Source organism: Dreissena polymorpha, chromosome 14 (assembly GCF_020536995.1).
Source record: "Dreissena polymorpha isolate Duluth1 chromosome 14, UMN_Dpol_1.0, whole genome shotgun sequence".
Taxonomy (NCBI): domain Eukaryota; kingdom Metazoa; phylum Mollusca; class Bivalvia; order Myida; family Dreissenidae; genus Dreissena; species Dreissena polymorpha.
In genome coordinates this window covers 47,031,054-47,045,838 of record NC_068368.1, presented here as the reverse complement: position 1 = coordinate 47,045,838, position 14,785 = coordinate 47,031,054, and the positions used below count along the sequence as shown (strand labels likewise).

The 14,785-nt window shown below is 35.1% G+C and overlaps 1 protein-coding gene across 4 annotated transcripts in view; it reads left to right on the top strand.

Annotated features, from left to right (window-relative positions):
• The window catches only part of LOC127858537 (protein CBFA2T1-like), a 50,210-nt gene extending 43,164 nt beyond the window's left edge, over window positions 1–7,046 (top strand). For all 4 annotated transcript variants that reach the window (XM_052395748.1, XM_052395746.1, XM_052395747.1 and 1 more), the window contains exons 6-10: window positions 3,200–3,441; window positions 4,460–4,530; window positions 4,774–4,978; window positions 6,184–6,374; window positions 6,615–7,046. In XM_052395748.1, the coding sequence (XP_052251708.1) occupies window positions 3,200–3,441; window positions 4,460–4,530; window positions 4,774–4,978; window positions 6,184–6,374; window positions 6,615–6,932 (1,027 nt within the window). In that variant the 3' untranslated portion in view covers window positions 6,933–7,046. The remainder of the gene's footprint in view (window positions 1–3,199; window positions 3,442–4,459; window positions 4,531–4,773; window positions 4,979–6,183; window positions 6,375–6,614) is intronic.
• The last annotated feature ends 7,739 nt before the right edge of the window (window positions 7,047–14,785 follow it).

Here is a 14,785-nt window from a genome sequence, read left to right as displayed (position 1 = left end):
ACAATTTTGGGTTGATGCTTTAGTTATTTAGTGGCTATGGCAGTCTTCATGTATCATTTGTTTTAGTAGATTCAACAGTATATTTATGCCCCCCCTTCGAAGAAGAGGGGGTTTTTTGCTTTGCTCATGTCGGTCGGTCTGTCGGTCGGTCGGTCTGTCGGTCGGTCCGTCCACCAGGTGGTTGTCAGACGATAACTCAAGAATGCTTAGGCCTAGGATCATGAAACTTCATAGGTACATTGATCATGACTCACAGATGACCCCTATTGATTTTGAGGTCACTAGGTCAAAGGTCAAGGTCACTGTGACCCGAAATAGTAAAATGGTTTCCGGATGATAATTCAAGAACGCTTATGCCGAGGATCATGAAACTTCATAGGTAGATTGATCATGACTAGCAGATGACCCCTAATGATTTTCAGGTCACTAGGTCAAAGGTCAAGGTCACGGTTACCCGAAATAGTAAAATGGTTTCCGGATGATAACTCAAGAACGCTTATGCCTAGGATCATGAAACTTGATAGGTACATTGATCATGACTGGCAGATGACCCCTATTGATTTTCAGGTCACTAGGTCAAAGGTCAAGGTCACAGTGACCCGAAATAGTAAAATGGTTTCCTGATGATAACTCAGGAAAGCTTATGGCTAGGATCATGAAACTTCATAGGTACATTGATCATGACTCGCAGATGACCCCTATTGATTTTCAGGTCACTAGGTCAAAGGTCAAGGTCACAGTGACAAAAAACATATTTACAAAATGGCTGTCACTACAACTTAGAGCCCATATGGGGGGCATGCATGTTTTACAAACAGCCCTTGTTTTTATTTGAAATGTTTTGACTATTTATATGTACATAAAACATTAACATGTGTAAAGCATGTTCAAAAATGTAAATTTATCTATTTTGTTATCTTTAATTAAATTTTATGCCCCCTTTCGTAGAAAAGGGGGCGTATAGAGATCGGACTGTCTGTCTGTCTGTACGTCCTTCCGTCACACTTTGCGTTTAGGTTTCGAAAAATGCTAATAACTTCTATTGCCCTTGAGATATAACCTTCATATTTGGTATGCATGTGTATATGGACAAGGCCTTTCCATACGCACAAAATTTTTTACCCCTGTGACCTTGAACTTAGGGTCCGCGTTTAGGTTTCGATATCTGTGTTAAGGTTTCAAAAATGCTCATAGCTTCTATGTCCCTTGAGATATAACCTTCATATTTGGTATGCATGTGTATATGGACAAGGCCTTTCCATACGCACACAAATTTTGACCCCTGTGACCTTGACCTTGAACTAAGGGTCTGCGTTTAGGTTTCGAAATCTGCGTTTAGGTTTCGAAAAAAGCTCATAACTTCTATCAAGCGTGTATAGGGGGCATAAGTCATCCTATGGTGACAGCTCTTCTTTGTATCCTTGAAAGCTGAAAGACTTTGCAACCCTTGCCCCCAGAGCTGATTAATTCTATATTTTATGCTTTGCAGGATCATTAGAGATGACAACATGAAAGAGCTATACTAACTTTGCTTATTTATTTCAGTTATCAAGAAGACCTGCTTCTGCTCCTAACTGCATGATTTCTATGTTTTAACCTACCATATATCACAGATCACATATTGTTTTTCTGATCTAATTTCAGATTTAATATAATGTACACATAGATGAACATAATACAAGCATGAGTAAACAGACATAATTTAATGATTGTTGGCTCACAGACCCTGAGTTTTCATCATGGGTTGGCAAAAACTCTAAAAATGAAAACAAAGCACGCTGTCTTATATGTGGTGGTGGTTCCTTTACGCTAGGAAACATGGGAAAACAAGCTTTAAGGAGTCATGCCAAAGGCAAAAAGCACAAAGACAAGACATTTTTTATGCCCCCGGTAGGGTGGCATATAGCAGTTGAACTGTCCGTCAGTCATCAGTATGTCAGTCTGTCCGTCCTTCCGAAAACTTTAATGGTCATAACTTTTTCAATATTTAACATAGCAACTTGATATTTGGCAAGCATGTGCATCTCATGGAGCTGCACATTTTGAGTGGTGAAAGGTGAAGGTGAAGGTAATCCTTCGAGGTCAAATGTCTGATATATGGCATCTGTCCGTCCGTCCGAAAACTTTAACATTGGTCATAACTTTTTCACTATTGAAGATAGCAACTTGATATTTGGCATGCATGTGTATCTCCTGGAGCTGAACATTTTGAGTGGTAAATGGTGAAGGTCAAGGTCATCCTTCAAGGTCAAATGTCAAATATTCCGTCCGTCCGAAAACTTTAACATTGGCCATAACTTTTTAAATATTGAAGATAGCAACTTAATATTTGGCATGCATGTGTATCTCATGGAGCTGCACATTTTGAGTGGTGAAAGGTCAAGGTCATACTTCAAGGTCAAGGTCAAAGGTCAAATTTTGCAATATTGAAGATATCAACTAGATATTTAAAATGCATGCATATCTCATGGAGCTGCACATTTTTGAGTGGTGAAAGGTCAAGGTCATCCATCAAGGTAAAAGTTCAAATTTTGCAATATTGAAGATAGCAACTTGATATTTGGCATGCATGTACATCTGGAGCTGCACATTTTGAGTGGTGAAAGGTCAAGGTCAACCTTCAAGGTCAAATTTATGGCTTCAAAGCGGCGCAATAGGGGGCATTGTGTTTCTGACAAACACATCTATTTTTTGTGTCAAAGGTGTTGTGCTACTACTGTATTGCCATAACTAACATCACATGTATCTACCTATAGAAGTATGTTTTGTTCATAGATTTTGTTCATAACTTTTTTATCTTTGGTTTTGTGGATTTTCTATATAGCCTTGCATCATGCATAGTTTAGTGTACAAGTAGTACTGCTTTTTTATTTGTTTAATATGTTAAAGAATAGAATGAACATTAAATGGGTGGATTTTGTCGGTTGTATGGGGAGGAGGAGGCCAAATATGTCGCGAAATTAGAAATTATTAGTCGGTGAAAACCAAGATTTGGTCAGGGAAAAGTCAGTGAAAAGTCAGGGAATTTTATTTCATCAGGCTGGTGGCAACCCTAAACAGGACTTTTTTATCATATCATCTAACAAAGTGATATAATTTGTTTTGCTGATACTTTAAATGTAATTTTTCCAAAAATGATGTATCAAATCTAAACATTTGAATGTATATTGGCTGAAAAAAGATGTTTATTTTATTCCAGTCGTCATGACAAAAATCAAGAAGCACCTTCTGCTAAGCGACACCAGGCACTTAGCCCCCATGGTAACAGCAGAATCAGTCCAAATGGCATAATGAACCTTTCCAATGGACCAATCAGATTGGAGGATATCAGCCTCTCTCGGGAACTCAGGGAGCGTGAGAAAGTTGAGCGTGAGCGTGAGAAGGACCACGGGGAACACAGGGATCGGGACTATGAACGGGAGAGGCATTACCCTGCCTTCAGTAAGTTGAGCAGTTGTGAAATAAATGATTACAGACTAATCATGGACGACACTTTCTGTCTAAACTGGATTCTTGCTAAGAATTGACATCCTTTAAAGGAAAAATATCGTTAAAGTGAAAAGTGTTGTCCCTGATTAATTGAGACGACATTTTACACTTATGCATTAAGCCCTGTTTTCCCAGAGTAAGGCCTATAGACAGCTTGTTTGCTTTAATTGTTTCTAATGGACACCATGATGTACACGTATCTTACAAGAAAACAAGAATTGGAATGGGTAAAATGATAAGGTATTGGTAATAGTTTATAGTCTATTTGTGAAGGTGATAAATACTGTCACCGGTTGATGCTCATGGAGTAAATCAGTATAAATGTTAAAGCATTTTGCTAACAAACAACAAACAAAATGTCTAAAAAAGGGAAAAAAAATATCTTGGAATTAATATGATTTTATCATGTTTGTAAGCACTATTGGAATATAATGATGTTACTGTCTCTTATATTTCATGAATACAAATCCATTAAATGTCACAGAGACTTTATTTAATTTTAGTCATTTATAATGTGGTGAAACGGGCAGTCTTTATCAACAGAATATTGTTTTGTTGAAACATGTCAATAGAAAAGTAATTGTTAAACAAATGTGTCTAAGAAAATATTGTGTTAGCAATACTTAACATGTTTTAAGTAAAGGGAGGTAATGCCATATTATTTGATCTTTCAATCTTTACATTCATAATTTTGTTATTTCTTTTGAATTTAGACTTTTTAACAAAATATTGATATAAAATACAGATAATACAGATGTATCTTGAATAACACCAAATATGTCAATGTAAACCAGGCTTTTCCAGAATAGAGTTTTATTTGTGAAAATAAAGTATAAAATAATAACAATAACTACCTTTTGCACACTGTAATAACAATCTTTTATGGGTTAATCAGAAGACATGTTTAGTTCCACACTAGCCTATATGATTATGATAATACAGATAAGTTTATACCTGTGATTTCTTTCAGATTTTGGTCGATCTGAGTCTGCGTTTGACCCCCTGGAGCGATATGATGATGACTGGAGACATGTGGAAACAGTACGTACCATTAGTGGCATGGAATCATTTGAAAATTATACACAACTGCGTGTTTGAGACCCATTTTCGCACGACATGGGTAGTACACCTTTCTGTCTGAGACCCATTGTCACATTACAAGGCTCATGCAACTTTTTGTTTGAGAAACATTTTTAAAAGACATTTTCTCATACCTCAGACCTCAAAATTGGTTTCCAGATATCGTCGTGTATATATCTACATGATACAACATTTATGTTCCAGATGTTGTCATGTATCATCGGCATGGTGGACAAAACGAGGCGTGCCCTGTCCGTGCTGCAAGACAGAAGTTCACGGGACCGAGAGGAGCTTTCAATGTGGATGCGGCGTGGCGCAGGCGAGGACACTGACCTCAAGAAACGCAACTCTGAATGGATGTCCATCAGAAGCGGCGATGATCGTATTGCAGAGGTTCGACGTCGGGCAGGTAAGTGTAAGCTGATCAGAAGTAGCTGTGCTGTATTTGAATTATTGTTAGAAGAAAGAGTGACTTTTATTTATTAAATAGGAATATACAAATAGAAAAATTAGTTCAATTATAAACAAGAGCACCGTATAATTTGAGGTCACAATGACCTTGACCTTTGACCTTGTGACCCAACAAGAGATGTGTTTGTCAGAAACACAATGCCCCCTACAGCGCCACTTTGAAATAGTAAAAAATGACCAAGTCAGACATCACTGACAACCAAGGCCTGTGGTTTATCAAAGAGATCATAGCCAGAGTTCATCATGTCTGTATGGACACATAAGTCCACTGGTATTTAATGAAAACTAGCATTCACAAATTAGAACAGGTAAGAAATTATAATTATATCAAGAGATGTGTTCGTCAGAAACACAATGCCCCCTATTGCGCCGCTTTGAAATAAAATTGCTATTTATCCTTTTGCAGGTATAGAAATCATCTCCCTTTAGAGCTTATTAATTCCCTTGTATTTTGTCCAATCCAACCCGGTGGGGGGGGGGGGGGGTCTCACAGTCAATTACGACCATGTCAGACATCACTGACAACCAAGGTCTGTGGTTTAAAAGAGATCATAGCCAGAGTTGATCATGTATCCACAAGTATGTAATGAACATCAAAGAAATTATAATTGTATCATTTAAAAAAAACTTTGACAAATCAATCATTTGAGTTATAAATAATCAAACTAATGAATCTGCACAGTAACTGTGAAAAGAACTTCAATTCTTGGTAAGAAAATATATAATACGATATTTATAATTTTATAAATTACTTCCCTTGAAAATATTTTTCTTTAACAAATCTCTATTTTTAGTAGCAAATAATTAAAAGCCACTACCGTGACTGTGATTGACCACTAGAAATGTGAAGCTCCATGAGATACACATGAATGCCAAATATATAAAGTGGCTATGTTCAATATTGAATAATTTTCTCCCTTTTTAAAGCTAATTACTTCCCTTAAATTTGTATTGTTTACCGTAGACCGTAAAGGATGACCTTGACCTTTTACCACAATGTGTTTGTCAGAAACACAATGCCGCCTACTGCACCGGTTTGATTTTTTTAACAAAAATATATACCTGGGCAGGTCAGATAACTATGTCCATTTAAAGCTTATTACTTCATGTATTGTTATGCATTTACCCATAATCCCCTGCTAGAGGAAGCCGTACAAGAAGTGAAGAGGCAGGCCATGTTGGAGCTGCACAAGGCAGTCGCTACCGCGGAAACGAAGGCCAACGCCATGGTGACACAGGAGCGGGCAAAGATGGAGCGAGCAATACAAGATGTGCGTAAACAGACAAGGGAGGAAATCCTCGGCACATTGCATCGTCAAGAAGAGAGTAGTGAGGTCAGGATAATTTTGAATGTTTTTGTTTTGTGTTGATTTGTTGTGAAATGATAGACAAATAAATTAGAAATAATACCAAAGTAGTCTTTTATTTCATTTTGTGATAACTATAGGTTTATCAGGAAACACAAAACAATTATGCTGTGTGCCAGTATAGGTAGCTATACATGTACAGCAAAAAATATGTAAACAATAATCAAATCCATTATGCAATATCACACCCACTTTTTATGCGTGCAGAGTTGTTGGAACTGCGGCCGCAAAGCAAGTGAGACCTGCAGTGGGTGTAACACGGCCCGATACTGTGGCAGCTTCTGCCAGCACAAGGACTGGGAGAACCACCACCATGTGTGTGGCAAGGCCTCCCTCACCACTATGCCCCCTCAGCGGGGTTCCCCACCCCATACGGTGGCCATGTCCCCCAGAGCAGGGGCCCACAGACGCTCCCCCAGCCCAGCAAACTCTGTTTCATCGATTAAATCAGCCTCTCGATCAAGCACGCCAGCAGAATCTGGTGTTAAACCGGTTGAGCTGGTTTCAACTGATGTCAGTCGCTGAGGGGCTCTGTGTTCATTATTTTACAAAATGTGCTCTTTTGTTGTTTATTTTTTCTGTTGTTAGAGATTAAATATATTTGGTGTTAAATTTGTTTTGTTTTTTCCTAGATGGTTCACATGTTAGTGAACATTATGAATGGTTGGTTTATACAGATGCTTGTTTTATTTTAAGTTGAGACTAAAATACTTGGCCTAAACTTTTTGTTATCAGCAGTTTTGTGTAAAAATGGTTTGGCTCATTCTGAAGTCAGTCTTCAGGAAAGCTGTTTTGCTTTCTAAATTTTTCTTAAGGTATTATGTCTTATTATGAACACTTTCCTTTTTGATTGAAGGATATGCACATATGATTAATTCAAAAACATGTATTAACCCATTTATGCCTAGTGGACTCTCCCATCCTTCTAAATTGGATTAATTTATTTCCAAAATTAGGGATTTCTAGTATATTTATTACTATATTTAGATTATTGCTTACTGAAATTCCTTTAAGCAAACAGCGCAGACCCAGATGAGACGCCACATCATGCGGCATCTCATCTGGGTCCACGCTGTTTGCAAAGTCCTTTTTTCAGGACGCTAGGCATAAATGTATTAATTTTAATGTTCAAAATCTTCATTGAGTTTGTGAGAGCTCTTGTTCAAATCAATAATACACATGAGTTGTTCATAGCTAAGTAAATTGTTAAACATATTATTTTGAAGTTACTTTGGGCGATTGCATTTAAGGGTATATATAAAAACCGTGTATATAAACTATTTAAACTATTGTATAAACTTTCATTGTTTTCATCTTATTTGTTAATATTAAAGCATTAAGTGTTGTTGTTTTAGTCATCATGAAATTTACTATTTGTCATCAGATCATGTCAACATAAACACATGTTCATGAACAATTGCGTCTTGTTGAACTTTTTTTTTCCTTTTATCCAGGAATATGATGATGGAACTGTGAACATATACTTGTATAATATTTTGTGCTATACTTATAATGTGTCAGCTTTCACTCGATGTATTTCTAAGACAAAACATAACATTCTCCATCTACAAAACATAAATGCATATCCAAAATGATTTAGGCACCCCTGCATTATTACAAGTGTGTTTATTTTGGAATGATGTGTAGAGGCAAGATTATATGGTCCTTTCTTGTGATCTCAGTTTTGTTTGATGAAATGCTTCCTTAATTGTTTCCTCAGAGTCATTAATACTTTGATGACTGGTCTTTCAGTCCTTAAACAAATTACATAATTTTTTGGCTGACAAGAAACACTTACTGAACAGTGGGTATATTTTATTCCCGAACGACTTTTTCACAAGTTGAAAAAAAAGCCATAAATAAGGGACCTGCAAATCTCAATAGGAGTTGTGTGGTGATTTCCAGCAGTCTTACTAATAATGTTATATTGATAACATCTGGATATTCCTAGTGTTTCTACATTTCACTTTATATTGGTTTTGCTATGTTTGAAACTGTTCCAAAGGGTGATAAATCTAATTGATTCCTAGATTATATAGAAGCTGTTTGAAAGGGAGATAAATCTATCGATTCTTAGGTCTATATAGGAGCTTTTTAAATCGGAGATAAATCTATTGATTCCTACATCTATATGGGAACTGTTCAAAAGGGAGATAAATATATTGATTCAAAGATCTATATTGGAACTGTTCGAAGGGGAAATAAATCTGTTGTTGTTGAGATGTATATGGGAAGTGTTTGAAAGGGAGATAAATCTATAGATTTCTTATATCTATATGGGCTTTTATGTGTATATGTTTTCTGAAGTTAAATTGAAGTAAACATTATAATAACTACTTTTTTCTGAGGAAGGGTGGTAGCGATGATTGTTATCCAATGTCTAGAAGTGCTTAATATTACACACTCAGAAGTGTTGAGCAAAGTTGGCTTTAAAATGATAGATTTTCAGATTTGTCAAATATTATCAGATTTTTTTATGTATTAAAAGTATGTAATAAATTATTTAAATAACAACATTGGCACATCTGTTTCTAGATGTATTGGACGTAATTTTATTTATTCTATGAGAATGTATGCAGCTGATAACTTCATTGTGCAGTAAATGATTGCAAGCTTTGAGGATGATTGTATTGTCTATTTAACATGTTTTCATTGACAATCTTTGAGCCATACACTAACCCAGGCATTCATTGTTGATAAATAAAAAAACACTCTTTTAAAAATAAATCAAACGTACACCTTTGGCAATGATGTTTGATGGTCAAATATAAAATTTGGCCTTGAAAGAGTTTGTCCAGACTGTATATTTAAACATTTTTCATGCAATTTTACAAAAAAAAAATAACAGAAATGACAATCATGAGTATAGATGTGTCATATGCAACACCAGTCTCTTTCTCTCAAAGGTCAAGGTCACATATAGAGGTAAAATCTCGAAGTTGGCCATAAAGATCTGAAACTTCATCAGTCATCGTGCAATTTTAAAATAATTTACCAAACCTGTTTACCATGTTGAGACTGCATGTCATGTGTAACAACCGTCTCCTACCTCAAAGGTCAAGGTCATACATAGGGGTCAAAGGTTATGTTTGGCAATAAACCAGCTTGTCCACACTGTAAAATAATCTTGCAATTTTAAAATAATACACCAAAAATTGTACACGGTGTGTAGAAAGTGTCACACTTAAGGTTAAGGTCACAATAAAGATGAAAGGTCAAAAATGTGAATGGTTCTTCTTATTAAATAATTAAAATCATAGATGAAGTGTGGCTTGACATGTTGCGGACAGAAATCTAGTAACTGGTACCAGTATCCAATTGATTATTTTTAGTCCAGTATTAAAAATGCGAATGATTTATATAACAGCCAACATATATCATATCAATATAATAGAACATAAACATGTATTGACTGCACTGTAATGTGAGTCATTAGATTTGTGTTAATTTGCATTTGAAATGTGTAAGATATCTTTACTATTTTTCAGAAGTTATTTTTATGAACTGTGGATGCCATAATAATTTGCAGTATGTTCAAAATGCTTTTTATTCGGTAGCTGTTACAGTTTTTTGGCACTTTGTGTAGTATCTATAGGGTAAATTGTTCTTGATGTTACACAGTGATCAATGTCAAGGTGTTGTTGTCAATGTGTGAATGTGGTACTTACAAAATAAAATAAAAAACAATCTAAAGAAGTCTTAGTTTTTGTTTAGGCCAATGATGGTTATGTATTTCTTTCATTCATTGAGACTCGTGATAATAAAGGAATATTATACCTACCCTTAATTTTTCCTATTTGCCTTTATATAAAAGTGGTCGGTCTAATACTTGGATCCATTGCAATTTTTTTAGTTGGGACGATAAAATGAGTGTACCCTTAGCCCTAGTGGTGTGTAACCAATGTTCTGTGATGTGTTTCGTCAATATTAGTGACTTTTCTAAGGACACAATTTAAGCATTGAGGTTGTAAGAGTTGTTATCTTACATTAGCAGGAAGTGTTGAAGGTAGAAAAATGTTGGTGAGTCACAGTCTGCCTATGTCATAAGTATTTACATTGGTAACTGACCTGACAATACTTGGAGTGCCTATGTCATAAGTATTTACATTGGTAACTGACCTGACAATACTTGGAGGACATTTACCAGACTCTGCATTACTTAACCCTTTACCACTTGGATACGCATTTTGACCCATTTGTAGTACCTTAGAAAGATAAATTTAATTAAAGACATTTCTTACTATATTCAACTTTTAAAGGCTTCATGTCTAACGCTTAGACACTGATGAGCAGCAAACAGCATAAAACCTGAACAGACTGCGAGATACTTTCAGGCTGTTCTGGTTTTATGCTGGTTGCAAAAGCCATTTTCACTTTGCTTCTGATGGGAAAAGGGTTAATGACTGAAGATAATTAAGTTTAAATTGTTGCTGCTACTGGTCAACAATAGACTGATCCCAAAATTCGCTTGAGTTTAGAAAAAAACACTAATCCCTCTGTACAAACAACGCTTGTCCATTATATCAACCAATGATAGCTTGATTTAAATAATAAGGGTTGAGACAGTCTGTGATTTTATTTGTACAAGCAGATTAGTGGGTTTTTCCAAAAGGTTGCTTTTCTGGGATAAATATATTATCATTTGATGTCAGCATATATAAGACTTACAAATGTCATTAAGTTGCCTTAAACTCAGGAGAGCCATCCAGGTATATCCTGGCCCTCTTCATTAGATGAAACATTAATTTCATTGAATACATGAAAGAAATCTAAATAAATATGTGTTTGTATTATTAACATAAATAATTTTCTTCTTAAGGTTTGTGGTGTCAAAGTTTCTTTTACTAAGATTCATTTCAAAAGTATTTTAGCATGCTGATAGAATCTTGTAGTGCCCTTTGGATCTGGCCACTTTGTCAAGTGGGTGTTGCTCAGCTCTATTGGTGGCTAATGCAAGTTTTATTAGGTGTTAATTCCATATTAACAGCCAGGCGTTTCTCTTATATCAACAACTATTCTATGATCCTTATGTTCTGTTACATATACATATTGAGAAAGTTCTTTAAATGATCTATTTAAATTCTTCAGTAAAATCATTAATGCACCATATTCTAACTTATTGTGGTTGTTTAAAGTAAGCGTAATACAGACTAAATGTTTAAAATGACAAAAATAATGTTGCTCACTGTTTGAAGTTAACGTCAGCTTGAGATTTGTTAAAACCAGCAAGAGTACCTAGAAGACCTTTACATGAAATAAAGACATGACTGCTTTACCATACTTTTAGCTGACCTGCACCTAGTGAGAAGAAACAATTTTTACTTTTCAAAATTGTGATCTTGACCTGTTAACCCTTTATGCCTTATAAACGCACTTTGATGTGCTTGTAGGCGATTAGAAAATATAATTAAATTTAAAATATTCATTACTAGAATCAAGTTTTAAAGGCTTCATTTCCAATCTTAAGATACTGATGAGCAGCAAAGAGCATAAAACCTGAACAGACTGCGAATTGCAAAAGCCATTTTCACTTTGCTTCTGATGGGGGAAATGATTAACCAAAGAATCAATAGGTGTCCAAAGTTATCAGCAGCCCAATTTGATTTCTCATTGGTAAGTGTCTCTTGGTATAGTTTGGGAACAAATGGTCTGAAATTAAACCATCAACATACCATCTGACATGACAAACAGGTAAAAGGCAAGTTTAAAAAATCCACATATTAAGTTGTATTCAAACATGTTGAAGAGCAAATGCTATTTCCTTCTCCAAAGTCCTTATATTAGTACATTGACCTCATATTGATAACAGAATGTATTCTTGAAAAGCTCTAAAATAAGGTTCAAAGACCACATAAAGAGTCTCTTTCCAATTTCGTTTTTTTGAAACCAGTACAAACCGGTCATCTTCAGTTTACGAACTTGCAATCACTGAAAAAGTATATTCTGGTTCTTTAAAACGCATTAGTTTTCATCTTACTTTGTACTTTTAACTATCAATCCATATTCTGGTCTATATAACAAGTGGTTTTGACAGCACTGAGCTCCACAAACAAAGCTGTATGATTACTTAGCTTTTTTGGAGTGTGTTAGGGCACACGGTACTTGATGTTGTCCTACAGATATGGTAATGCATTTCAAAAACAGCATCTTCCCCATCGAAATTGGTTTTCTTGTACTAATTTTATGAATTTTTTAAGGCAACAACAGAAAAACTTTATGAATTAAGCACTTTGAAAATGTTGTTTAGTGCAGATTAAATAGCTGCCAGTCAAATCAGTAATAACTAGTTAAAGCTGCCTGCCCTTTCAGTTTAAAACAAAGTTTAGAAACCTCAGATGTCTGTTAGGTTTCAGTGGATGTGATAATTTGTTTTTCATGCCTTTTCTCAGAATAATTTTTGTTCTAGAAGTGTAGTACATAGTACATATTGTTTACAAACTTGTGTACGTAAACAGATTTATAAAAAGCTCCCAAAATAGGCTACAAAGACCCCATACCAAGTTGCTTTCTTATTTTGTTCTTCAAAACAGAACCCAGGCCTTATTTTGAATTGTTTACAAAATTGCATTTCCTTGACAAGTACATTCTGGTTCTTTGCTCTTTCAAAACGTGTATGTCTTTTTCATGTTACTTTCAATTTGCAATTATCAAGTCATTTCCTGGTTTATCAAATGTTTTGTTTTGACAGTACTGAGTGCCACAAACAAAATATGTATGATTACTTTGCTGTTTTGGAGCTTTTATACAGAATGCAAAAGATGTTTCCATAGTATTACATAAATAGTCATTCATTTAAAAAAAGAATCTCTCACTTCTAATATTGGTTTCTTGTAGCAATTTACTGAATTTTTCAATGCAACAACAAGAAAATCATGATGAAAGAAGCACTTTAAAAGTTATATTCAGTACAGTTTTAGCTGCCAGTCCGTTCCCTGATAATTGATAAGAACTGCCTGCAAAACACCATCTTTAAACCTACAAAGATGTACCTGTCAAGTGATAATTTGTTTTTCATGCATTTTCCTACAACTGGCATTTCAATACAATATCAATGCATGGGATTTGTCATGTAAACTTACATCTTAAGAAATCGTGGTCATGGCAAGTACACTACGTCTAGCGTGAATTCTGCCATCCACATCGCATCACCGTGATTCAGCCCAGAGTGGACAATTACTATCTCACCACGATACACCGTAGAACACGGTGATTTCGCCGTGGCGAATTGCGGTGTCAGTCTCGGCGTTATCAGGAAATTGATCTCACGGTGGACCACCGCGATCGCGGTGGACCACCACGGTCTAGGTGGTTCGCAGTGAAATACATGTGCAAAAACAACATTATACAAATTGTACGGTCTGCAATATCCAAATGTACCTGTTCATTCACATTGCAGATCGTATGATGTTAAAAAATAAAAATCACCGAATGTTCAACTCTTTTCTATGGTGTTTGCCCTCTTTACAGAATCATTGACATCTCTTACATCGAGCGGGAGTATAGTTGGCGTTTCATGCTTCAGGTTTTGTTTCAATTGTTTCTGCATGAAGTGTCCCATGTTGTTCTTAATTAAAGATTTGTTTTTTGTTAACCTTTCAAAAACCCTTGCTCGTTTGTGTACATATATAGCTCGCCAACAATAACATACATACATGTTACATGTACAACTACATGTAATTGATATCAGACTATTTTTGTGATTTCCTGTTTCTTTTGTTACAGGTATTGGATCGAATAAATGTACATGTACAAATTCGAGACATCCGCAGTAAGTATTAAATTCCGCGATATTTTAATATCATAGTCATGCGAAAAGATCAGTTGTCATGTTGGTGAGTGACTATTTGTATACCTGTTCTTTGTTCAATAACAAGTTCATTTGGAAACATACACTGTATGTAAAATAACGTAAAAAAAAGAAATCGTAATATTATGGTATATATCGATTTACTTATTGTGTTACAATAATGTTGTGCATTGAGCAAATACAATGTATATCAAATTAATAAAGTATCGATAAGAAGTGTTGTTAAGAAATCGCGGTGAATTTAACGAGTCATAATTTCACATTTAGCTTTTTTAAAACTGTTTTACTCTTTTATTTCAGATACGACCAAGAATATGGTTTTCGGAAAATAATGAACAAAGTAACAACGCTGACGAGTTTTTTATCATTAATATTATAAACATGCATTTAAATACTGATTATGTTATAAATATGATTTGGTTATACATGTATATGTATGTCTATTTATTGTACATGTGCCGTATTACAATACGAATAAAACGCTTGTTTTCTTACGAAATAATGACGGAGAATGTAATGTCTACATGAATTTACTATATCATATAAAATGGAGAGTTTGTTGTTTACATTT